At 41.5% G+C, this 26,211-nt stretch overlaps 1 protein-coding gene across 3 annotated transcripts in view; it reads left to right on the top strand.

The window, feature by feature from the left end:
- The window catches only part of ERCC5 (ERCC excision repair 5, endonuclease), a 31,103-nt gene that overhangs the window by 3,792 nt on the left and 1,100 nt on the right, over positions 1 to 26,211 (top strand). For 2 of the 3 annotated variants that reach the window (XM_082434606.1, XM_082434608.1), the window contains exons 2-14: positions 6,262 to 6,437; positions 7,357 to 7,472; positions 7,904 to 7,990; positions 9,066 to 9,126; positions 11,231 to 11,374; positions 13,336 to 13,543; positions 13,883 to 15,007; positions 16,582 to 16,823; positions 17,180 to 17,299; positions 17,470 to 17,683; positions 19,462 to 19,606; positions 23,466 to 23,668; positions 24,799 to 24,881. In XM_082434606.1, coding sequence (XP_082290732.1) covers positions 6,262 to 6,437; positions 7,357 to 7,472; positions 7,904 to 7,990; positions 9,066 to 9,126; positions 11,231 to 11,374; positions 13,336 to 13,543; positions 13,883 to 15,007; positions 16,582 to 16,823; positions 17,180 to 17,299; positions 17,470 to 17,683; positions 19,462 to 19,606; positions 23,466 to 23,668; positions 24,799 to 24,881 — 2,924 coding nt within the window. The remainder of the gene's footprint in view (positions 1 to 6,261; positions 6,438 to 7,356; positions 7,473 to 7,903; positions 7,991 to 9,065; positions 9,127 to 11,230; positions 11,375 to 13,335; positions 13,544 to 13,882; positions 15,008 to 16,581; positions 16,824 to 17,179; positions 17,300 to 17,469; positions 17,684 to 19,461; positions 19,607 to 23,465; positions 23,669 to 24,798; positions 24,882 to 26,211) is intronic. The other variant, XM_082434607.1, reaches the window with a different exon arrangement.

Here is a 26,211-nt window from a genome sequence, read left to right as displayed (position 1 = left end):
TTGCAGTCACACAGCTTTGGATTGGAGTCTTGTTTTATCACTTAGGGGCGGTGCTTTGCGCCTGTGTATGCGTCAGTTCTCTCATCCGGGAAGTGGAGGTGATAATAGTCTCTGCACACAGGGTTGTTGTGAGGAATGAAGGGGTTATTTAAATGAAAGAAGTTTAGAATAGTGTCTGGCGCTGCTAGTATGGTAAATTCTAAATCTGTTATCCCGACAGGGAGGTCAGCATGGAGAAAACGAAGTGGACTTCCGACCAGTAGTTTTGCTTGCTGTCCTGAGTCTTGCTTTATTTATGTATGTTAGAGGAAGAAAAGTGTGGACAAGTGTTTGACCTTTTCTTTTTTTTTTTTAAAAAGTAACTTTTATTATCTTTTGTTATGTGTTTTGGAATAGGAAATTCATATAGTACAACACTGAAAAGATTTCAAAAGGTCTGCAGTGAATTATTTTCTTCCCAGCCTCTATGATGGACATTTTAAGGACTGTTGATTGTGTGCATGTTTGGCTGGTTTTGTTTGTGCCTTTGGAGTTTAATGTTTTTCTTCATTACCAAAACATGTGAAGGCTGTTTCTGACATTTTGATCTTTTTATTCATTAAGCAGTCTTCATTTTCTTTTTCTTTTCTTTCGTTTTTTGAGTGTCTGTTGTGTTCCAGAAGCTGGTGGTACGTTACACCAGTTGCCTAAGTGGGAACCTATGAGCCTAGGATCTCCACTCGGAGTGGAGGAGACAGTCATGTAATAATTGCTGTCCCGTGGTAAATGCACTGTCAGAGGATGTGGGGATTCAGTGAAAGGAGCCGTTGACTTTAGTATGGAGACAACTTATACATAATGGAGCATTGATAATTTTTTAAATAAAGTAACGTGATGATGATGATGATGATGATTGTGTTTTTTGCAATGTGAGTCATCTTGAAATACATCCGTAATGAATTGTGGCTTAAAAGTTTTATGCCAGGTAGCTTGTGGGAAAGTTTTTTTAAAGCACAAGTGCTATTGCTGCCCTCTAGTGGTTTCTCAAATTACTGCTTTCTGAAGATTTTCTTCATAGAACTATCAATATATATTGTACATGTGAATGAAAGCATTTTTCAGTGTCAGGAACCCTTAAAACTTCAGCAAAGATTTAGATCAGTTTACGTTGCAGCCCGTATGAAGAATTAATAATTTTTAAAACAATTGAGATGTGATGTGAAGTTCAGCATTCTGATTTTTTAGAAAGTTGTCCAAAATAAAGGTAAAGAATTTAATTTAGATCATCTATTTTCAGATGACTCAGAAACTTTTTTGGGACATGAAGTCATTTTCATGGGGTTATTAGGCTTTTCTGAAAGAATGAATTATTAAAGGAAGACTGTCAAAGGTACTGTAGTTATAATGGTAGCTTCATATATATGTATATATATATGCATATATACATATATGTAAAAGGAGACTAGTTGTTTGCTGTTCTGTAATTGATTTTGCTTTGTTTCATTTTCATGGGAATTCCAAGTCAAGTATCTGAAATATATTCAGGTTTTTTGGTTTTATTTGTTAATGAAGAAATTACTCATGACATACAAGGTTCATAATTTATTCTTGGATCCCTAAAATAATTTGGTCTTTTTACCATTTCTAGATGAGTGTCTTGTTTACTTATGCAATCTAAGTGTTTGTGTCAAATAATAAAGAATTAATATTTAAACTTTTGTCTCTTATGGACCTTAACATTTGTAAAATACATTTAACTCTTAACAAAATCTTACAGTCTCTTTAGGCTTTGCGTACTAATAGGGGTTAATTAAAATTTACATCGCCTAACAATAGAACTAAAGTAATTTATTTTTTGTTTCAAAATGTTACTGGTCTTTTGGGTCTCATCTGTAAAATGGTTTTTGGCTTGGCTGCAAATTTAACTTTTCCAGTCCTGGGATAAATTTAATGTTGCCTTTTATAAACTTATTGAAATTAGACAAATTAAATTATGGAAATATTTTCAGCTTGCCTAATTCTGCATATTTCTTTTTTAAGAATTTCAAGCTGCGGGAATTCCCTGGCAGACTAGTGGTTAGGACTCTGCGCTTTCGCTGCAGAGGGCGAGGGTTCAATCCCTGGTCGGGGAACTAAGATCCCACATGCTGCACTGCGCGTCCAAAAATAAGTAAAATTAAAAAAAAAAATTTTTTTATAGTATATCTTTATTGGAGTATAATTGCTTCACAATACTGTGTTAGTTTCTGTTGCACGACAAAGCGAATCAGCCATATGCGTACACATGTCCCCATGTCCCCTCCCTCTTGAGCCTCCCTCCCATCCTCCCTATCCCACCCCTCTATGTCATCTCAAAGCACGGAGCCGATCTCCCTGTGCTATGCTGCTGCTTCCCACCAGCCAACTGTTTTGCATTCGGTAGTGTATATATGTCGATGCTATTCTCATTTTACCCCAAATTCGCCCTCCCACCCCATGTCTTCAAGTCCATTTTCTATGTCTAGCTCTTTATTCCTGCCCTGCAACTAGATTCATCAGTACCATTTTTTTTTTTTAAGATTCCATGTTAGCATACGGTATTTGTTTTTATCTTTCTGACTTGCTTCACTCTATGACGGAGTCTGAGTCATCCACCTCGCTACAAATAACTCTATTTCATTTCTTTTTATGGCTGAGTAATATTCCATTGTATATATGTGCCACATCTTCTTTATCCTTTCATCTGTCGATGGACACTTAGGTTGCTTCCATGTCCTGGCTATTGTAAATAGAGCTGCAATGAACATTGTGGTACATGACTCGTTTTGAATTATGGTTTTCTCTGGGTATATGCCCAGTAGTGGGATTGCTGGGTCATACGGTAGTTCTATTTTTAGTTTTTGAAGGAACCTCCATACTGTTTTCCATAGTGGCTGTATCAATTTACATTCCCACCAACAGTGCAGGAGAGTTCCCTTTTCACCACACCCTCTCCAGCATTTACTGTTTGTAGATTTTTTGATGATGGCTATTCTGACCGGTGTGAGGTGATACCTCATTGTAGTTTTGATTTTCATTTCTCTAATAATTAGTGTTGTTGAGCATCTTTTCATGTGCCTCCTGGCCATCTGTAGGTCTTCCTTGATGAAAATGTCTATTTAAGTCTTCTGCCCATTTTTTAACTGGATTGTTTGTTTCTTTGATATTGAGCTCCATGAGCTGTTTGTATATTTTGGAGATTAATCCTTTGTTGTTCCATTTGCAAATATTTTCTCCTATTCTGAGGGTTTTCTTTTTGTCGTGTTTATGGTTTCCTTTGCTGTGCAAATCTTTTAAGTCCCATTTGTTTATATTTGTTTTTATTTCCATTACTCTAGGAGATGGGTCAAAAAAGATCTTGCTGTGGTTTATGTCAAAGAGTGTAAAAAAAAAAAAAGAATTTTAAGCTGGAATGCTCGACCCTGGCTGAGAATTGGCACTACCTGTGATTAATTAAAAAAAAAAAAAAGTCCGATCTCAATCTCTATGATTTAGAATTTTAGGTGTACCTATGTTTAGCAATCTGTGTTGCAAAAGCTTCATATCTGGTTTCAAAGGACAGCAGAGTTGAGAGCTGCTGATCTGAAATTATATTTTTCTCATTGATTATAACATTTGAAGGAATGGGCTAAGTAGAAACTTACTCCATCCGATACAACGGTGTAGCAACCAGAAACAAGCCAATTAGAAATATTTACCCAGTAACACCACCATTGGCCCAATACAGAGCTAAGCCAATGCCAGATCCTACTTCCAGGATGGATCCTTTTCTGACCACTTCTCATCCTCCTCACCACTGCGTTCTGCTTTCAGTCGGGCTGTTGTAACTAGTTTAAAGCTGGCTTCCTTATAGTTTATTCCTCACACGTCCACTGGGGTGCTCCTTCAGTCACATTCTAGAAAGCTTCCACCCATCACTTCCTCTTACTGCTCCTCTGGCCGTGCACCTGCCATGTTGTCCTTAAACGGAAGCCTGCTTCTGTCCCAGGGCGTTTGCATTTGCTGTACCTCCTGCCCCACTGTCTTCTCCCTCGTTCCTCTTGTTTGTTCGTTCAGGGCTCCGTTACTTCTTCCGATAGGACTTCCCTAACTAAAGAGCTATTGACCGCCAATCACACTTTTGTCCTTTTACTCTGCTCTATTTCTTTCTTGGCACTTACCAGCAACCTAATGTATTAGACGTCTATACTTGATTTTCATTGTCTTCCCCATTAGAATGCAAGTTTCTCAGGGGTAGGGGCCCTATCTGTTTTGTTCATAGCTGTATTGTTCACTGTTCTATCCCTAGGATCTTGTATATGCCTGGCACCTAGTAGCCCTCAAATATTATAGGAATGAATCTAGTAATAGCTTGCTCTCCACTAGTTATTTTTTATGTAATGTTTATTAAGTTAATTGTTGATGGGCCTAATTTTTTATGGTAGTAACTAGGTAATGTACATTCATTTAAATATTTAAGCATTCATCTCATTTGAAAGCAGGTCTTTGTTGCCTCTTGTGTGCTCTGAGAGGGAGAGCAGTGCCCAGCAGTGTGGTTTACACATGTCATGGAGCTCACAGTCTGGATTCCCCCCAACTGGTTGTAAACTCCGTTAGGGCAAACGCTTTGTTTTGTCCAGTACTGTATCCCCAGTGCATAGAAACATTTCTGCTATGAAATAAGCGAGGTGTTTTTGAATAGGAGTGTGTAACTGGAGGTCTTAATCTCGGCTGAGGGCATGACCCCTAGAGTGAGACCTAAGAGTAGGGGATCTCTAGGCTCAGAGAGGGAGGGGCTCTTTCAGGCTGGGGAAGGAGCAAGGAGGAGACCCTGGAGGCAGGAAGGAGCTTAGCGATTTCCAGGGTTTGAGAGAAGCCCAGTGGCTCGACCTGAGCCAGAAGAGGTGAACAGAGGACGGATCATTCAGGGTCGTAGGCCGTGGGAAGGACTTTCGGATATTATTCTAAAGGCAGTGGGAGCTTTCCAAGGGTTTTCACTACAGGTCTGTCGGTGAAATCTAACATAACAGTTTCAAGATAGATTAGAAGGTAGAACTGATAGGACCTGGCAATGGCTGGGTGGAGGCGTACATGGGATGGCGCTCAGGGTTCTGGCTTGGGTGGATGGGAGTGACCTCCACTGAAATGGGGGCGTGAGCAGCCTGGTGAGAAGATACGGAGTTCAGTTTTGATCGTGGTAAGTCTGAAACGGCTGAGGCATCAGGTAGAGATGTCAACGAGGCTGTCCGACCTGGGCTCAGGAGAGCGCTCTGGGGCAGACGCGCATGTGTGGAGCTCGGTGCTGTATGGGCTGTGGTATGGGGGGCGGACGTCACCTGGGTAGCCAGTGCAGACAGGAGGAAAGGGGAGGGCCCGAGGGCCATCACTGCCGAAGTCAGCACTTTATTGGTGGGTCGGGAGCGGGCAGAGGGCTGTGTCCCTCTCTTATGAACGAATAGAAAATAATCTGTTAAAAAACATTCTTTAGTAAATTTTAAAAATATAAGAAGACTCCAAGAAGGAAAAATTAGGTAATCACAGCAGAAGACAACTACTCTTAATATTTTGATGTCTGAACTTCAAGTCTTTTTTTATATTTAGCATATTGCATATGTTATAAAATGGAATTATATTTTGCATACTTTTGTAACCTGTTTTACTTCCTTTAATAATATTTTGTGACTCTCTGCCTCATGTGCTTCTGCGACTTCCATTTTTAAGGGACCCTTGGATTCCAGCAAATCACTATATCATAATCTAATTTAAAAAAAGACCTGTTAGAAAACTTTTATTCTTAGTGTTTTCATTATTATAAACAAGCCGTCTTATAAGTAACTCTTATTGTAAGTCTATGATGATTTCTTGAGGATAAATGTCTGGAATTGGAATTCTTACATAAAATAGAATGCAAGTTTTAAAGTTTTTTGCTCTGAATTGCCAAATTGTTCTCCAAAAAAGTTGTGTTAATTTACTAAAATTCCATACAGATCATTAGTTTTTTTTTTTTTTTTTAAAGAAGCACTTCTTTGCGATGAGACTTTGTACAGGAGACATATGTCTATGTAAGATTTTAAAATTCGGAATGTAAATAGTGGTAACAGGGCCCAAATAAAGTTAACTGATTTTAGGTAGATTCCATCAGGGCTAACCAACCATTTTTCAGTTTCAAGTGAGTTATGATGAGTGCTCAGTTTTAATGTTTGGGTGACATCAGACACGAGGAATTTGAAATTGTGAGGGTGAGGGAAGAAATTGCAAAGTGTTTTCCATTAACAATCCTTCTAGATATTAGCATCTGGTTAAACCAAGCACTTAAAGGAGTTCGGGATCGCCACGGGAACTCAATAGAAAATGCTCATCTTCTTACCTTGTTCCATCGGCTCTGCAAACTCTTATTTTTTCGAATTCGTCCTGTTTTTGTGTTTGATGGGGATGCTCCACTACTGAAGAAACAGACGCTGGTAAGAGTCACCTGTTGTGTTCTTCGTGCGTTCTTAGAGAGAAGGAAAAGTTCACATACAATTTAAATTTCCTCCTTAGAATTTTGGAAGTCAAGACTTAACTTCGACATATATCCAGTTTAATTCAACTTTTAAACATTTATCTTGAGCAAACACTTTTTCTTTTAAAAGAGGTTTGTTTCTGAAAGTATATCACAGGTGCAATAATATTTAACTTTTAATAAAACTACTGAAGTTACAATAGAGAGCTTTCCCTTTAGAGTGTCTTCTTAGGTGTTCTACAGTTAAACTTACACAACGTTACAGGGCAATTTATCTCAGTTAAAAAAGAAGAAATGAAAAGAATGTTTTGATATTTCTGCCTTGTATTAAACTGTAAGCACCAAGACTATTCCATTTTTCCCTGTTTTGGACATTTCTTATAAGATATTTCTGTACATTTTAGGATTTCTTATGACATAATCTTGGATGTGGAAGGACAGAGTTACATACCAGTAATGTATTTTTATAAAAACTAATATCGGGAATTGGTTTTGGCTTAACAGTGGCATTTTAAAGAAGAAATTAGTTAATTAATATAATAATCCCTTTAGGGAAGCATTTACTTACTTGTATATCATTAAGTTTTAGGCTTCTTAAGGACATTAAAGGACATTTAAAAGAAATTGAAAGTAAATTAATAGCTTCCCAAATATATTGTATGATAACCAGCCCATTAAGTACTCGTTAGTTGGAAACTCTGGGTGTCCTTTCCACAGCAAAAACCTGAAGGTATTCACTCATACGGTAATTAGAAGATACCAAAACAACTGTAGTCTGAAAACTCAGACAAACCAAATTCTCTAGGGAAAAAACCCACAGGAATGTTTTTGATATACTAATACCTTGAAATAAAATCCTGTATCCTTTCTTTTCACAGGCTAAAAGAAGGCAGAGAAAGGACTTGGCAACCACTGACTCCAAAAAAACTACCGAGAAGCTTTTGAAAACATTTTTGAAAAGACAAGTTATCAAAACTGCCTTAAAAAGCAAAAGGCAAGAGGGGAATTACATTAATTTTAAAGATTAATTTAAACATTTAAAATTTTTGCATCAGATTCTTGTGGCTGCCTTTCCCTAATGAGAGGAATCAATGGGGTGTCCATTTGACCTAGTTGACTGAAGTTGTGAAAACTCTCTGTTCTGTGAGAATCAGCTCTGATCATGAGAAAGGAAAGCTGCCGCGTTGCTTTTGCACGTTTTACTCTCAGAACACTTTTCTTCACGCCGAGACCAGGTCCCCTCTTTCTGGAGGTTGCTCTCTCGTCCAGCGGCCCGGCAGCCAGGCCAGCAGGGGCCGAACCCATCACCCCTGGGTTTCCCCTTTTCTGCTCCTTGTCAGTGTTTGTGTGATCACTGGGGAATATTATTGACTCTCAGAATACTGTTTCCTGTGATCTCTGCTGAAGTCTCTGTGTACTTTTCAGGGAGGAAGCACTTCCCAGTCTTACTCAAGTTCAAAGAGAAGATGACATCTATGTTTTGCCACCTTTACAAGAGGCAGAGAAAAATAGGTAAATGTTTTAACTACTTAAAAATGTTATTGCTGTATTCAGACAGATTTAAACCTTTCTGTTTTATCTATATAATAAGGCATGTGGGAATTAATGCATCTGAAATACGCATTCTCGACACCTTTTAGAATATTTTTTAAGACCAAACTTTTTATTTACTACCTTTGTGTTTTGGTGGTTTGTGGTGGTTTTTTTTTTTCATTCTCTGGAGCCTGTGCTAGCACTGTTCATTTAGAATTCGTGGAGACGTGGATTCTGGTTTTTCTTACACTTCACTGACACCAGCTGTCTCTACCTGCTTCTCAGGCCGGTGTTTTCTCTCTCACGCCATCACTAAAGTCCGCACACGACGTCCTCCCTGCTAAATCCAGCGGCTGCTTTGCATTTCTCAGCCTGATGTCTGGGACCCTCTCTGGCCACTCTTCCTCAGGCACCCCTGTGCGCTCTTCCCTCTGGCTGGCTGTCAGTCCTCAGCGGCTTCTTTGGTTGACGTGCAGGTGGAGGGCCAGCTTGTCCTTCCCCCACTCCTTTCCCGGGGCTCCTGTGAGGCCACACAGCTTGTGAGTTACCGCTGCGGCCATCATCGTGTCTCCAGGTTACCGTCCTGGCTTCCACACTTCTGTCTGTGTCTCCATCTCTGATCGTACCCTTCTGCGGGAACCCCTCCCTGCCAAGTCCAGTGTCTGGCTGGTAGTGTAGAACCTGCTAAACCCAAATCTGACGTTGTCAGTTCCTCGCTTAAAGCACTTCCTAGATTCTTCCTTCTCTAGGATAAAACTTCAACCCCTTAATCAGGCAGTGTAACTGCAGGAGATTTCACAAAGCGCCTGGGGTGAGGTGACCCCTAATTGCAGCTCCGGCAACCTGCTCTGCCCTGGTGATGGGAGATATGAGGTCATGTTACGATCGCTCGCCTACAGGTGTCCCCACCAGACTGTGAGACCGAGGACGGCACACTTCTTGCCGTCTTACTCACTGTTGTAGCTCCCGTAACTAGCAGCACCTTGCACTCAAGAAATATTTTTGTAAGTTGTCATTAAATCATAGATATTCTAAACGTGTGTTTGACTTTCAGTTCAGAAGAGGAGGATGAAAAAGAATGGCAAGAGAGAATGAACCAAAAACAGGCATTACAGGTATTTAAATAAATTTTGAATTCAGGATTTATTCTATCGTTTGAAATGAATAACATGCAAATGAATAATTTTAATGAGGTAGTATGGATTTATGAATGTTCTTGGTAAAAAATAAAGACAGACCCCTTCTTTACGGGGTGTGCATGTGAATGTATGTACATATAAAATACACACAGACTTGTATGTGTGGAATTATGCATATCTCGACATCCAAAGTAAGCCATCTTGCTTTTACAACCAACCAATAAATAAATAGAAATAATAAGAAATGCTTGTATAAAAATATGGAAAGCCTATCACCCATGAATAACTTCTAGTAACATTTTGCTGTATATTAGTACCCCTCCCGCCCCCATATAGTTGAATACCTGTGTGTGTGTGTGTGTGTGTGTGTGTGTGTGTGTGTGTGTGTGTGTGTGTGTTTGGGTATGTGTATGTGTATCAAGGGTATGTGTGTATGTATATATTTATGAAGATGTATGTTCGTGCACAGGCTGTGGTTACCTATTGCTGCGTAACTTAGTGCTGTGAAAACAGTCTTTTATCATCATCATCTTCTCTGTTCTGGGGGTTGATGAGCTCAGCGAGGCAGTTCCCTCTCAGCATCTCCCATGTCGGTGCAGTCAGACGGTAGCTGGGGCTGGAGCCCCTCAAAGACCTCCTGCCCTGCGTGCCCGGCGACTGACGCTACCTGTCAGCCAGAACCCCCGCCCGTGGCCTCTCCGTGTGGCCTGAGCTCCGGCACAGCGTGCCGCTGTGTTCCCGGGGCGGGAGCCCAAGAGGCAGTGCCAGCAGGGCCCACGCTGCCCTTTCTGGCCAGCTGTGGGAGGTGCGCAGCCTTCCTTCCACGGCGTGCTGTTCCCTGGCAGCTGGCTAGGGCCAGCCCCCACTTACTGGGAGGGGAGCTAGGCAGCAGGAGCGTCAGAGAACCGTGCACAGGTTGCAGAGCCACCGCCACGCGTATCTTAACGCACAACTTGCTTACAAGTTGAGGTTGTGCTGCATGTACAAGTTTTTGAAATTTTTTCCACGTTTCTCGGAAGAGCGGGTAGCATTCTTTGATTCCCAAGCTCACCGTTTCTTGTATGTTCACGTTATTCTGGTATGTCTGGTAGAAGACTTTTGAGCTGAAACTGCAAGATTCTTCAGCTTGTGAAGGTCCTGCATTATTAATGCAGCAAGTGAGCACAGTTTTGGTGAAGACCGTGGACCCTGTGGGCAGAAAGACTTGCAGTTAAGTCCAGGCTTTATAGCTCGTTAGCTGTGAGATCTTAGACAAATCAACTTCTCCAAGGCTTTATTTCCTTTTTTTTTTTTTGAACAATAATATTGATGCTTTCCTTGTAGGGACGATGGGAACATTCCTGAGGGAAAACATGGGAAGCTCTGAGTGAAATGACTGGCCTGTCCTAAGTGCTTGCTGGTTTACACACACACAACATGCATACATACAAGAGAGCAAATTGTATTATTTTATCTTTACTAATGACTACTTTTGATTTTAGGTTAAGAGCAAGACAGAGCTTATCTAACTAAGGGGACTATAAATATTGTTCAAATTCATAAGGCTCATCTCTGCCTCAGGGTCTTTGCACTTGCTGTTCCCTCAGCCTGAGATGCTCTGTCCCAGAGCAGGTTTTGGGGTGTCTTTCGTGTCCGTGCTTGCAGGTCATTATTTCTAGTGGGGTCTTCTCTATCAAATAATGTTTTTTCTCTTTCTTTTCTTCTAATTAACTCTCTTATCAGATTAACCTGCGTTGTTTTCTCATTGTTATCTTGTTCATTTATTTTTTTATCATGTGTCTTCTTCTGCTCCTAAGAGTAGGGACCTTAGCTGGCATGATCTCCGTAGTTCCTTAGCACCTAGAACAGTGCCTGGCAAGTATTTTTTTTCTTTTGAATGAATGAATGAGTGAATGGATACATTCCCTAATCTGCCTATTCACTTTGATGCCTATGGCAGATAATGTACAACTGTGTTTAGCCTATTGTAGATTATGCAGAACTCTGTTTATGATATAAGCACTGAAAAAAATCTGTCATGGTGAATAGAATTAAGTGTATAAAGTGTAAATTTCATGGTGCTACGTTTTACTCTTTACAGGAGGCGTTCTTTCAGAATCCTCATGCAGTAGATATTGAGTCTGAAGACTTTAGCAGCCTGCCCCCTGAAATAAAGCATGAAATCTTGACTGATATGAAAGAATTTACCAAGCGGAGAAGAACATTATTTGAAGCAATGCCGGAGGTAAACTATACAACAGCTCATTAATGCTTAGAATTAAGAATATCAGCAAAATTTTTCATTAGAAAAAGAAAATTGATAAGCATTACTTATACAACATACGTTTACAGTAAACGGCATTTGTGTATCTCCGAGATCCTATGAAACATGCATTTATAAGTTTGAACTTATAAATACTTACTCAGAGAAGCTTTTCTTGACTTTCCACCAAGACCAGGTGTTGTCTCCTGCTCTGCGTTCTCACAGCACCCTGTAGTGTCTCTTTAGAGTTTAGCACCCAAATGTGCCTACCCTGCTCCCTCTGTATTTTTAGCACTCAGCTCAGTATCTTTCACATAGTAAGTGCCTAGTGTACGCTTAGTGGTTCAATTCTTAGGTTAGTTCATAAAAGTTATTTTAACCCATAATATACATTGTAGAATATTAACATGTTTTGATACCAAAAATATGAAAAAGGCAGGAGCTGTTTCTTTTCCCATCACTCCTTTCTGCTTTTCCACGAAGAACGTGAACATAGGAAAATGCTAAGGTGTACAGAAAAGATATCCAAAGGACAGAAGTAAATTTATTTTTGTTTCAGGGGAAACATCCAGGTTCAGTCTATCCATCCAGCATTTTGTTTCTTGAGTGTAAATGGATCTCTGGCTGGTCTTTGAGGAAATAGAATTGGGATTATGTAAACAAGAGTGGGAAGGATGGGAGAAAGAGAGGCAGTCCTGATGGTTTGCTCCATTTTTTCTCTTTCTGCCACCACAGAGCCTCTGGGATGGGTAGGCCAGGGTAGGATGGTGCACAGCTCGTTGGATCCGTCCTTCTGGTAGCTAAAGGAAGTTCTAAGTCATACAGGCTGGACCTTTGCATTGTCTGAACATTGGGCAAATGCAAAATTGATAATAGTAGTATTGGTAAGTAATAAGAGTAATAATCGTAATAGTAATAGGAGCAATTTAGTATAAGGCTTGGCAACCTGCTTTTTTGTGTTTTTTTTAAAATAAATTTATTTATTTAGTTATTTGTTTTTGGCTGCGCTGGGTCTTCGTTGCTGCGTGCGGGCTTTCTCTAGTTGCAGCGAGCAGGGGCTACTCTTCGTTGCGGTGTGCACGCTTCTCATTGCGGTGGCTTCTCTTGTTGTGGAACACGGGCTCTAGGCACGCGGGCTTCAGTAGTTGTGGCGCGTGGGCTCAGTAGTTGTGGCTCGCGGGCTCTAGAGCGCAGGCTCAGTAGTTGTGGCGCACAGGCTTAGTTGCTCTGTGGCATGTGGGATCTTCCCAGACCAGGGCTCAAACCTGTGTCCCCTGCACTGGCAGGTGGATTCTTAACCACTGTGCCACCAGGGAAGCCCTGGTAACCTGCTTTTGACCCCAGATCTACCACTTACTAGCCATAGCCATGCAGCTCTAGAGAGGTTACTCAAGCTGTTTAAGTCTCAGTTTCTTCATTTGTGGAATGGAGATAATGACGTCTGTCTCATCGGTGGTTGAGAATAAAATGGGATAATATATTAAAAAACACTTAGAAGAATGTCTTACTCAGGAAATGCTTTATAAATGTTAAGTATTACTAATAACTGTGATTGCAGTGATTTATTGTGTGTCTTTTATGGACCAGGAACTGTGCTGGGCACTTCACTTGCGTTCTAAAAGATTGTCCGTTTAGCCAGAATCAGCATGTCACAGTGCCTGGCATGCATCACATGCTCAATACATGTTTTTTGAGTAAATGATGGAATCATAAACAGTATCCATGATTTCCTTTCTTTTGCCCAATTCTTTTTGTTTGAAAGATTATCCTTTAACAAAGCAATTATAGCTTTTTCCTACTATTCAAATTCTACTTTTCTAGTATGAAAGTACCACCAATGGAAAAAATCAATTGATCTTTATCCCCTTTGTGGGAAAAGGATGGAAATATGGGAATACTATCTGTATTTAATATAAGAAATCATTTTATTTATTTTGCCTTAGGAGTCCAATGACTTTTCACAGTACCAGCTCAAAGGCTTGCTTAAAAAAAACTATCTAAACCAACACATAGAAAATGTCCAAAAGGAAATGAATCAACAACATTCAGGACAAATCCAAAGGCAATATGAAGATGAAGGAGGCTTTTTGAAGGAGGTAGAGTCAAGGAGGGTGGTCTCTGAAGATACTTCACATTACATCTTGATTAAAGGTATCAGGTACCATCACTTATTTGACGGTTAAAAACCAAAAATATGTCGTGTCTCTGAATTCTATAAGCTACCACCCCCAGATAATATGAATGAAGTCCTACTTAATTTATTGACTATAATTATTATTAATGCAATAATAAATGTATATAGCTATTAATGTATTAAGTAGTATCATACCAACCCACTTTAAAATTAACTAACGAATTAACTCTTAGTTGCTGATTAAATGAGAATTTATAAATTCATTTATGAGAACCGGTATGCTCTTATTCATCTAACTAGAAGCATGTTGTCACACTGTAAAACTACATAGTGAGAATATTTTAATTTTTCTCAAGGTATTCAAGCGAAGAAAGTTGCAGAAGTGGATTCAGAGTCTCTTCCTTCATGCAGTGAAATGCACAGCAGGTCTTCTGACTTGAAGTCATCTCCGTGTGAAAAGCTGGAGCCAAAGGAAGAGCCTGACGCCTCCCCTCCTTCCCCGAGAACCTTACTGGCCGTGCAGGCGGCCCTGCTGGGCGGCAGCTCAGAAGATGAGCTGGAGAGTGAGACCTGCAGGCTGCGCCATGAGAGGCGAGCGCCCGCCACCGCCCGTGCGGGTTCTGTGTCGCCGCTGACTCTCTTGGCCATTCAGAGAGCTCTCGATGACGATGATGAAGACGTGACAGTGCGTGCCAGGAGCGACGTGCGGACAGGAGGGGCAGGCGCGAGAAAACCGAAACCGCTCCAGAGCAGTTCTGATGAGGAGACTGAGGAAGGACCTAAAATGAGAGACGGGGAAGGAGCGCCGTTGGCAGCAGCGTCTCACGCAGCCAGTGTGAGCCTCGCAGAGGAGCCTGTGACCAGCGCTGATGCCGAAAAAGAGCGGACAGAATCGGCTCACTTACCGAGGACTGCCTTTTGTCAAGGCAGCGACTCTAGCGTGCCAAAAGAGCAGATGCCGTCTATTCCCCCGGTGAAGGAAGCCTTTCAGACAAGCGATGAGGCTGCAGTTAAGGATGGAAAAGACCCAGTTCCTTTGGAAAACACTGTGGTGCTACCCAGGGATGCACCTGGGCTCCAGAGCGGACCAGAGCGGATACCGACACCTCCGGCAAGTCCAAGTTCCGTGTCAAGGAGTGGAACGCATACCAAAGTGCTTGAGCTACAGCAAGGTCTTCTTCTTCCACCTGAGAGTAAACATGACACCTCTGTTCTTTCAAGTGATGACGAAACAGAATCTGAAAAAAACCCTGCTCCTGAAGGCACCGTCAGTTTGCAAGAATCGAGTGATACGCTAAGTGTCCCTTTAGAGACAATAAGTGACTTAGGAAACGTGGCATCTGTTAATGCCAAAGAGCATGAGAATTTCTTGAAAACCATCCAAGAACATGAGACCGTTGAATCTGCAGGCCAGTGTTTAATTTCAGTTCCAGCGTCCATGGAACCAACGGAAATAGACTCTGAAGAAAGTGAATCTGACGGTAAGTGCTTGTGCTCTTTTAGAGATAAAGAAAAGTAGGATTCGCATCTGCAGGAACCGAGAGGTGCTTTAGTGTAGTCCAGATCCACATCGTTCAGGTGGTGAACTAGAGGCCCAGAAAGGTCAAGTGACTTTGCCAAGGACACACAGCTAGTAATGGAATCTTGACCTTTGCTGTTTGGCTACTCTTTTCGTTGTTGTTTTTAAAGGGAGGGAGTGCCCTAGTTGGAGAAGGTAAAGGTGAGTTTCCCTTTAATTTTTTAACTTTTTATTTTGAAATAATTACAAATTTTAAAAAGTTGAACAAGTATCTCAAAACATTCTATTTCCCTCACCTAGGACCTCAGTGGCTGGCATTTTACCACATTGGCTTTATCATCTCTCTCTCTCTGTCTCTCTCACTCTCTATATGTACACATGTATATTATATGTCTATATCTATGTACGCTTATGTACCGTCAATCCTCATTTTTCACAGATTTCAAATCTGCAAAATTGCCTACTCACTGAAATTTATATCTAACCCCAGAGTCAGTCCTGATGGTAGTGTCTTTGTGGTCGTTTGTGGACATGTGTAGAACGGCCAGAAACTTGAGTTGCCACGCGGTTCCCAGGTGAGGTTGAGCCAGGGGGACACTTGGCCTTCTTGGTTCAGCTCCCCTGCAGAGGTGACCAGAAGGTGGAGATGGGAGAGAGCAGTGCAGTGTAGACCAAGAAGCTCTGGCTCTGGGGCCATTGGATGGGGTTTGAATCCCAACCCTGGCACCTGTTCGTGGGGCTGTGTATACACTCGTGAGCTCACGCTCGTATCTGCAGTTCTTCTCCAGCATCCCAGATCTCATTCTGCACTCTGCCTTCTTTATAATTTCCCTGTCTAACAGTGAGGGACCTTCTGCCATCTTCAGTGTATTTACTTATTTGCTCAGTCTCTGTGTGTAACCAGCTCCCAATATCACTGGCCTCCTCCTTGGTCCTGGCTGTCCCCTTGGTCCCAGCCCCTCCGTCCTGAGTGTGTCCTCAGATCCAGACTCCTCCCCCTGAAGTGAAGGAAGGGAATCAATAAATGCTTTTTAAAGAGAAGAAAGGACATCAAGGGAGGAAGGAAGGAAGTGGAAGAGGAAGAGCTATTTCTTCTGTGTCCTTATCCAGGATTCTTTCTTCTGTGTCACAGTGTTATTCTTTGCTGTGTTCATAGTGAAATAGCATAAAAACATTTTTAAAAAACTCCATGATTGTGTACATACCCTGGTAGTTCTTTTTGAATTTCAAAACAATATTAGTTAACTCAGAGGACGTTTTTGTATAAAGCAAACGTGCAAATGTTTGAGAGCGTGGTCCCTAATTTCAGAGACAGTGCCAGTGTGTCTAATTGAAAAGGCTTATTTTGAAGTTACAGGCACTTATCAATAAATTTATTTAATAACAATATACTACTGTTACATGTTTTCTGTGACATTTAAATCTCTTCTTTTTAGGGTAAAACATTTTTCAGGATACTTTGGAAAGCCCTTGATGATTTCAGGGTAATTTAAATGTTTTAGTTATAGACAAAATGATCTTATTATTTTGGTACAGGAAGTTTCATCGAAGTGCAGAGTATAAATAGCAGTGATGAACTTCAAGCTGAGTTACACGAAGCCTCCAGACCTCCCTCTGGACAAGGTGAAGAGGAACCAGTAGGAACTGAGAAGCAAGAAGGTGACTCCCAGGGCCTCCCGAGAGACAACTCTGAGAGGGAGGCCGTGGACTTTGAGCCACCTGAAGAAACTGAAAAAGACGCAGACGACTTGCTCAACGAATGGCAAGATGTTGACCTGGTAATAACGTGACATCGTGTTTTTACTCATTGCTGAGGAAGCCAGGTTAAGTAGCTTCTGAGTTTTTAAGGAGCTGCTGGATGAAGACATAATAGCTCTTTGCACCCATCTTCTTACTCCTGCTGACATGGCTCCTTTCTTGTGGAGGTTGCTGGCTGGGATAGTGTCCACTTCCCGTGTGGGTTAGTGAGGGAACTCCAGAGGTATTACAGACTTGCTCAGAAATCCAAGCGGAAACCTACATAAGGAGAAAAAGCTTATTGGTAACTTCAGTCAGACTAAATACAGGCTTTTTATAACCAATGAACTTAATTGGGTTATTAATAAAATTATCTACAAACCAAATTATCTTATAGGAGGAGCTGGAGATGCTGGAGAGCAACCTTTTAACACAGCAGAATTCACTGAAAGCTCAAAAACAGCAGCAAGAACGGGTCGCCGCTACTGTGACAGGACAGATGTTCCAGGAAAGCCAGGTAGGTGTACAGCTTGGGTGTCCTCGAACAATACCTACCGACATCTTTCCTTAATCAGACTCCCCGAGGACTCGTGCATTAAGTTACCTGTTTAAGCACTGCTCCCACTTCCCGGTGGAGGCCAGGTCCTGCATTTCAGCAGGGGTCATCGCGTGTCTGTACCTCTTCAGGAACTTCTTCGCCTGTTCGGCATCCCCTACATCGAGGCTCCCATGGAAGCAGAAGCTCAGTGCGCCATCCTGGATCTGACTGATCAAACTTCCGGAACGATCACTGACGACAGTGACATTTGGCTGTTCGGAGCACGGCATGTCTATAAAAACTTTTTTAATAAAAACAAGTTTGTAGAATATTACCAGTATGTGGACTTTCACAACCAATTAGGTAAGACTTCAGAAGACGACTGCTTTCTGAAATTTACCTTCAGAATTTGTAGTATGAATTCTTTCTTTCCAAGGAGCTAATTTGGTGCATTAATGGAAATGGTAGATCTATACAGGTTTTCATATAAACGATCTTTTGCTTCTGTAGCAGAATACGATTTTTAATTTGGAACTAAGAAATTAAAACCCCAGACATTTTCTGCAGTTTTAATCATCAGGTCTGGTTACGCTCTAACTGGTTACCTGAGCTCTCCAGAGTAAAGCAAAGGTGGTAGAGTGGGGAGACAGGTGGAGGTCACCCCTGGAATCATGAGCCTCATGGTCCTTGTTGTTTCTGGCAGTGATCCTTCATCCTCCCGTTGATTCCGCAAATACACACTGAGCGATTCCTATATGCCAGTTGTTGTTCTTGGCAATGGGAAGTGGGGAAACAGCAGAGAATAAAACAGTCTAGCAGGAGAAACAGATGGTAAAAAAATACATAAATCATAATTTGACAGTGGTATGAGCCATATAGAAAAACAAAGCAGTAAAAGAGAGGCGAGAGTGACCTGCAGTCGCAGGAAGTGCATGTCCTTTGTGGTCAGAAAAGGCTTTACTAATGGGCACCTTTTGGACTGGAGCCTAAAGTAGAGAGGAAGCACGTGCTATGGATGCCGTGGGGATGAGCATGTCAGACAAAGGGACTGGCACGTGCAAAGGCCCTGAGACAGAAGCCTGCTTGGTGTGTTCTAGGGAAGCATGGAGATAGTTACGGGCTGAATTGTGTCTCCCCCAAATTCACGTGTTGTAGTCCTAACCTCTGGTACCGCAGAGTATGACTGTGTTTGAAGATAGGTTCTTTAAAGAGGTGACTAAGGTCAAATGAAGTCGTTAGGGTGGACCCTAATCCAGTCCGACTGGTGTCCTCGTAAGAAGGAGAGATTAGGACGCAGAGGGAAGGCCACGTGCAGACACGTGGAGAGCCGGCCGTCTGCCAGCCAAGGAGAGAGGCTCAGAAGGGACCAACCGTGCCGACACCGTGAGGTCAGGCTCCTAGTCCCCAAAACTGTGAGGAAATGAATCCTTTGTTTCAGCCCCTCAGTCTGAGCACTTTGTTACGGCAGGCCCGGGAAACGAATTCAGGGGCCAGTGTGAGTGAACGAGGAGGAGGTTGGCAGGAGGTGAGGTCAGAGAGGAAGGAGGAGACCAAAATCCAGTAGGTCCAGAGTGTGGTGGAGAGGCTCTGCGGGTAGATTGGGTTGGGATGTGAGAGGAGGAGAAGTCAAGGATGACCCCCTCCACCCCCGCAGCAGCTCATGGAGTGGGCTGGCCTTGGTGAGGGGAAGCCACAGGTGACTCCCAGGGCCTCCCGAGAGACAACCTTCCCTTGGTGGGACGGGGGAAGGAGCAGGTGCGGGTGTTGCGGGCGTGAAGACCCGGGTCTGGACGTGTTGTCTCTGAGATGCCCGTTAGACATCCCGACGGAGACGTTAAGGTGCCAGTTGAGTGTGTGTGACTGTGGTCAGAGGAGAGGTCCCGGTGAGAGGGCCGAATTTGGGGGTCAGAGGTTATGTGGCATTTAAAACTGCAAGGATGCGTGAAACTTTAAAAATCCAAGCCCAATGCCATTTAAAAAAAAGGAATCTATTTCAAATAGCAAAAGAGAGATACCTTTGGATATTGGATAAGGATATATACATGTATATTGTCTATATAATGAAGTGTTTATAAATGTTATGTAATAAATGTTTATAAAATAAAAAGTGGAAGAATATATAATAACTTTTACTCTTATAGGATTGGACCGGAACAAATTAATAAATTTGGCCTATTTGCTTGGAAGTGATTATACAGAAGGAATACCAACTGTAGGTTGTGTGACAGCCATGGAAATTCTCAATGAATTCCCTGGACATGGCCTGGAACCTCTCCTAAGATTCTCGTAAGTCCTTTCTTAATTTCTTTAATTCAGGTGTTTATATATAAATACCCAAATTAAACAGAACTATTATTTACGTCGTGAACTGTCACAAATCATTGTTCCCTGAGAAAACAGGAGGAGGTAATGGTTTGGGTTACTAAAGTTTGTTTTCCCTTTTCTAGAGTTTGATGAAATCATAGGCAATTATTTTTAGAGGTGCCAGGCTTATCCGAGTTTAAGGATACATGGCCAGTCCAGTGGGAATTCCTGGGAGTGTAGAGGTTACCGTTTCATTCATTCAAATATTTCCTGAGCAGCTACTATGTGCTAGACAGTGTGCTAGGCTGGAATAGGGGAGGTGACTGAGCCCCAGGCTGTGTCCTCAAGGAGCTGCCACACCCTGGGGGCGAGGGAGAAGCATCCACGTGCTTGGACTTCTGAGTGCCGAGTGTTCTGAGGGAGGTCGGCCAGACAGGGGCATGGGGCTGTATGCCAGGAACGTTTTCTCTCTGCGTGTAGACTTGATGTATTCAGTGGTGGCGTCTCCTGTCCGGAACCCAGAGTTGTGCTGTACTTGGGGTACACTCTTCGTTTTTGGAGATTCTGAGATGGCGCTAGTTACGAGGTTGTCTGTGAAAGTAGTTCTTTCTTAAGGTTGCTCCTTGGTGGCATTTTTCAAAAAAAAATATATACTTCGCACAGCATAAATTTTACTCTTTTAAAGTACAATTCAGTGGTTTTTCGTCTAGCCACAGGTTGTGATGGCACCTTTTAATCATCAGTTTGACATGGGATACTATTTGGCAGTAGCTGATTTAATGATTCTTTAGTGTTCTCTCCAGTCGTAGCTCCTGGTTTGAAAAATTTCGGGATGTTCTGGTCTGAAGATTCAGTGATTAGAATTAAATACAAAGTTGTTTAAATGATTGCTGTCCTCCAGCCTTAGCACACATAGCGATGTATTTTATTTTTTGCTTTCGTCATCTCTCTTTTCATAATTTTCTTATTGTTGATGAAATGTATATACTGGAGGTACGTTGTTAGGTTGCTTGTAAGTCATGGTATGTAAATAACTTGCAAAAGTACAAGTAACTTTTATACAAATAATAAACACACATTAGAAAAATGACAAAATATGAATTAAAAAGATTACAGATAACATTTTGGTTTATACAGTGTTAGTCTTTTCTATGCACAATATACACATGCATTTTATATATAATCACACACACGCACAAGTATACTCGTATAAGTCTGTTATTATTATTATTTTTTTTTACAAGCATGGGACGATGCTGTATACTTTTTATGTTTCCTGCAACTCATTTGGTGATAGAACAGGGCATATTATCAATGACGCATAGATTTACATTGCTGTTTTTAATGACTCCATAGGAGTCTTTTGATGTATCATGAATAACTAATTTAATCAAATGCCTATTGTTATTCCTGGTTTTTTTAAAAGTCTAAACAGATACTGCCTTGAGTGACTTTATATACATGTCTTTGAGTTCTTATCCGATTATTATTTTAGGATAAGTGAAAATGGTATCTAACTTTTCGATTTGGTGTCCTGGTTATTGGCGAGAGTAAATTGTTTTTCATGTTTGTTGACAGTTTGCCATGCTGATCTAGTGAATGCCTGTTTACGCCGTTTTTCTTCTCTCAACAGTTCTTGCTCGTTTGTTGCTGTTTGAATGGTTACGTTTTTAGTCAGCTCTAGCAATTTCTGCCTTGGTCTTTTAGCTCGCTGATGGCAGATAGGAGCTGCCCCCGCCTGCCTGGCTCTGCAGGGTTAGGACGGGTGCAGTTAAAGGGCACGGAGACAGTGGAAGAGCAGTTAGACTGGGAGGGTGTGTCGCCTTGCTTTCTTCTCTGCTTTCCCTTTTCCTAACCAGACCCTGGCCCCCCAGTCCCCCTTTACAGCAGAGCTGCTCTGAGTCTGCAGGCTGAGTTCAGCCCAGCTGTGTTCGCGTTGGCCTACACAGTATGTTCTTTAATTTTGAGTGGGCTACCAACATTTAAATTGGGGGAGATTTCACAGAAAATTTTGGATTTTCCTGGGGGGAGATGAGATCTGAAAATCCTGAGCCCAAATTCCCAAATAGCCCAGAAACAGAGAACAGCAGTTCCACTCCACTGGCTTGGTCAGGGCACAAACCCTTCAATTTTACCGCAGTCGCTGCGGCTCCCTCTTGTGTCCCCCGAGCTCGGCTGATTGATTGGCAGATGCCGCCTTTCACCTTCAAGCGCCTGGCCCTCTTGCTTGCAGGAGGGGCGATCCTTCTGGTTTGGTGAGCTTGCAGTGTGTTGTGCTGCTCTTCCAGGCTGGCAATCATGATCGCTCTTTCAGAGATGACAGTTCACAAGAGAGTAGGGGAGAATTATTCTCCCCAGCGCCCTCTTGAGCAATATTTTAAAACTGATGAAGATAGATCTTTTTTTTTTCCTTTTTGCATTTTGATCCTGCACGAAGACTGAAGTTAGAACACTAGATGGCACTCCTGCCTTGCTGAGCTGCAGCACTGGTGGAGACCAAGCCTGTGAGTCAGGTCCTGAGACCAATGAGTATGGGAAGCAGCGGAGGTAGGGTTTTTTAGGTTCCGTTAGTGCGTAGATTGGAGAGGGTTATATTTATGTTTTTAACTTTTATGCCATTTATTTATCCTAATTGTGTAAATTTTTCTGGTTGTCCGTTGCCACATTACAAACTACCTTAAACGTCAGTGACTTCAAACAGCAACAGTCAGAGATTTTGCTCGTGAATCCGCAGTTCAATCAGGCTGCGCAGGGTGGGGGTGTCTCTCCTGGTGCCAGGTGTGTCGGGGGCGTCTCAGCTGGGCTAGAGGGGCCCCGTGAGGTGGCTCGCTCGTGGCTGGCAGGCGGTGCTGTCGGCTGGCACGTGGCCCGGGGGGCCTGGACCCTCTCCATCTGGACCCCCTCACGAGCTGGAGCTTCCTCACAGCATGTTGGCTGCTTTCAAGGCAAATATTCTAAGAGACAGGAAGTGGAAACTGCAGTCTTTAAAGGCCTGGCACAATGTCCCTTCCTCAGCCACGGAGCCTGCCCGACTCAAGGGTAAGGGACATGGACCCCACCTCTTGTTGGGAGGAGGGTCCAAGAATGGGCTTTAACCCACCGTAGTGATTTATACTCACAATGGAAAAATTGAAAAAGGAATAAAACATAAAGAAAAGTAACAGCTGTATCCTCGCTTAGAACATTGCCTAGCACACGGTAAAATAACAGTTGTTAGTGTTTTTTATTATTTTAAATATCCCTGTTTACTTTTTCTTTCTTTCTCCACATACATACAATTTTTTTCCCCAGTATTGGGATCACACTTGATGTAGAGTTACATTATGTATTTTAAAAATTTCACATCTTTTTGGCATTTTTACATTTTATTAAATGTTCTTGGTTCCTGATTGTAGTTGACTGGAGGTAAATAATACGGATACATTGATATTAACTTCATTTTACCACTGGGAAAGAGAGGAACTGTGACTTTTCTGTGAGTGTGGGCTCTGGAGGGAGACTGTACCAGTCCCAGCTGTGAAGTCTTGAGCAGGCGGCTTCTGTTTGAGTCCAGCTTCCTTGTCTGTGAGGTGAGGGTTGTGCTCGTGTGATGACGGTGCCTGTAGAGCAGCTAACACAGCGCCAAGCCCAGGGGAAGGGGGCGGTCAGTGATGGCCTCGTTGTATACTGTGTGAATAACACGAGACATATACCAGTGTCATTTTGTAAGTCACAGGCTTTGTTCTGGAGTTGGGTGGGACTTGACTTTACGTCTCTGAACTTTACGTTTAGCTCTTTGTCTGCGGTGCATGTGCCATAAGGTCTTACTGCTTCACGAAGGTTCGTTTCCTTTGCCTTGTAGCGAGTGGTGGCATGAAGCTCAAAAGAATAAGAAGATAAGACCTAATCCTTATGACACCAAAGTGAAAAAAAAGTTACGCAAGTTGCAGCTCACGCCTGGCTTCCCTAACCTGGCCGTGGCGGACGCTTACCTCAAGCCTGTGGTGGATGAGTCCAAGGGCTCGTTTCTGTGGGGCAAACCCGATCTCGACAAGATTAGAGAATATCCTTTCCCTTCCTCAGACCTCAGGAATAGCAAGTCTAATATGTGTTTTGGTTTAAAACTTATGGGACATGAACTTGGATCAGTTTTATTTTTAAATATTCCATCAGCTAAGATGCTCCTTTCTGTTCCTTTCTCTCTCTCCTTAATTTTTTTTTTTTGTGGTAAAATACACATAACATAAAATTTACCATCAGTGGTTATTAAATACATTCACATTGTTGTGTCACCGTCACCACCATTCATCCCCATATTCTTTTCACCTTGTGAAACTGAAACTGTATCCCTGTTAAACACTAACTCCCCCATTCCCCTCCCCCAGCCCCTGGCCACCACCGTTCTACTTTCTGTCCCTGTGATGTTGACTGCTGTAAGTATGTTCCTCATGTAAGTGGAACCATACAGTATAGGTCTTTTTGTGACTGGCTTACTTCACTTAGCATAATGCCTTCAAGTTTCATCCAAGTTGTAGCATGTGTCAGAATTTCCTTCCTTTTTAAGGCTGAATACGTTCCATTGTATGTAACGTCATATTTTGCTTATCCATTCATCTGTTGATGGACACTTGAGATGCTTCCATGTTTTAGTTACTGTGAATCATCTTTTTAGTTTTAAAGAGAATCTTTATTTGAAGTAAGTAGTGATAAGCATTCATAGATACACTACATAGTTAAGTATTCATTCTGAAAGAATAGAAAAGATTTTTAGTTGTATTCTTTCTATTACTGTTCCTTTCTGCATATTTAAATAATCATTTGGATAGATGTTTAAAAGTTTGCCATAGTATTAATCTAACTACATCTTTTCTCAAAGAAAAAAGAAATACATGTGATATTAGAAATTTGTTTTTATTCTAGATTAACCTTTTTTCATAGTCACGAGTCTTTGATGTCCTAAAATGAGAGTTGAATATCTTTTTATCTTAGAGGATATTTATAAGAACATCGTGCCAGATGATTATGTTGGAATAATTTGTTTTGTTATTCTTTTCTTTTATCATTTTAATCTTTATAAATAAGAAAATCTTTGGAGACATGGGGAATGGAATCAAGGGTGGCTTCTTTGGACCTTTTTATTTATCACTTGTTTAAATGTCTTTAAAAACATGTATGAGTCTTAACTGCCTGCATATTTTGTCAGCGGTATTTTGGCTGGAACAGGATGAAGACAGATGAATCTCTGTTTCCTGTATTAAAGCAACTGAATGTCCAGCAGGTAATCATGGCAGCTCTTTTCCTAAGTTCAGGATAGAGAGTAAAGTTAGGAAGGCTGTGAGGGCCAGCTGTTAAAGACCAGTTACTTTTATTTTAGGGCACGTAACATACATTTAAAAATTATTATACTTTAGTAAGAGAAGGAAAACAGAAAACGGGAAAGCTGGACTTTGTCTTCATTTTCCACTTTCACTCTTAGGGCTGAACTTTGATATCCTTTTGTATTCACTCTGACTTTGAGAAAAACAGTCTAATAATGGATTGCATACTGAGGTGTTTATGGTTAAATATTTTACCCTTTTAGAGCTATTTTCATTTTTAAAAAGTTTAAGAAGTGCCCAGTCCAAAGCAGTTCTGATTATTAAGTGTCTTCAAGTACTGATATTCTTTAACTCTGTAAATGAATCATCAAAGGTACTAATTCAGTCATAGTATACTGGCAGGAGAGATTTTTGAGGTGAAAAGAAGGCTCTGTATGACCCTCGGTTCCCTTAGGTAGGTAACAGCATCTCGCTTTATCCATGAGTGTGTTCCTACCCACACAGAAACCCCCTCCCACCCCAGAGACAGGCCACAAAACATACATACAGGTAGACCATTCAGCAGAATTCAGACCATCTCCTGCAAGATACATGTTTAAATTAAATCCTGTTCCATTAGATTGGGTTAATTTTGGAAAAACCAACCAACCAACAAACAAAAAACTGAAGTAGACCTCCTTTCCAGAAACTTTCGTGTTGTTTGATGACTTTCTGTACCTGAAACATTGTACGCCCACCGACAAGGAAAGCAAGTTGGCTTAGTGACTGATTACTCCTTAATTTCGGATAAATTTTGTTGTAATATTATTCTCCCTTTTCATTGTAGACGTTAATATAAGTTTATTTCCCCAAAATTAGAAAGTGAAAAAAATGAATTAAAATTACTCATTGTTTGCTTCCTCTAATACAGATGTTAACATTTACGTCCATTTTCTCTTATTTTTCCCCTCCTTCCCACATACATTTATTATCAGACATAAGTGCAATTTGTTATAAATAAAGCCCCCATTCACTGGTTAAGGTAAGTTTTTTTTCTGTGTATTGCATGGCCTTCATTGTTTCAGATGGCCAGATTACATTTTGTCGAAGAGATTTAACTTGTTTCACTTCACTTAGTAGACCTTGAATTTTCAGGTTTTCGTATGTAATGCTGTGATGAACATCAGGCATGTAACTTTTCTCAAATGTAACTATTTTTAAAGAATGTCTTCCTGAAAGTGGATTTGCTGAACAAAAGTCAAGAATATTTCCTACGACTCCTAATATATAATATTGTGAAGTTTCTTCCTG

This window comes from Balaenoptera physalus (genome assembly GCF_965194825.1).
Source record: "Balaenoptera physalus genome assembly, chromosome: 18".
Classification (NCBI taxonomy): Eukaryota; Metazoa; Chordata; class Mammalia; order Artiodactyla; family Balaenopteridae; genus Balaenoptera; species Balaenoptera physalus.
This window is presented reverse-complemented; position numbering and strand designations above follow the sequence as displayed.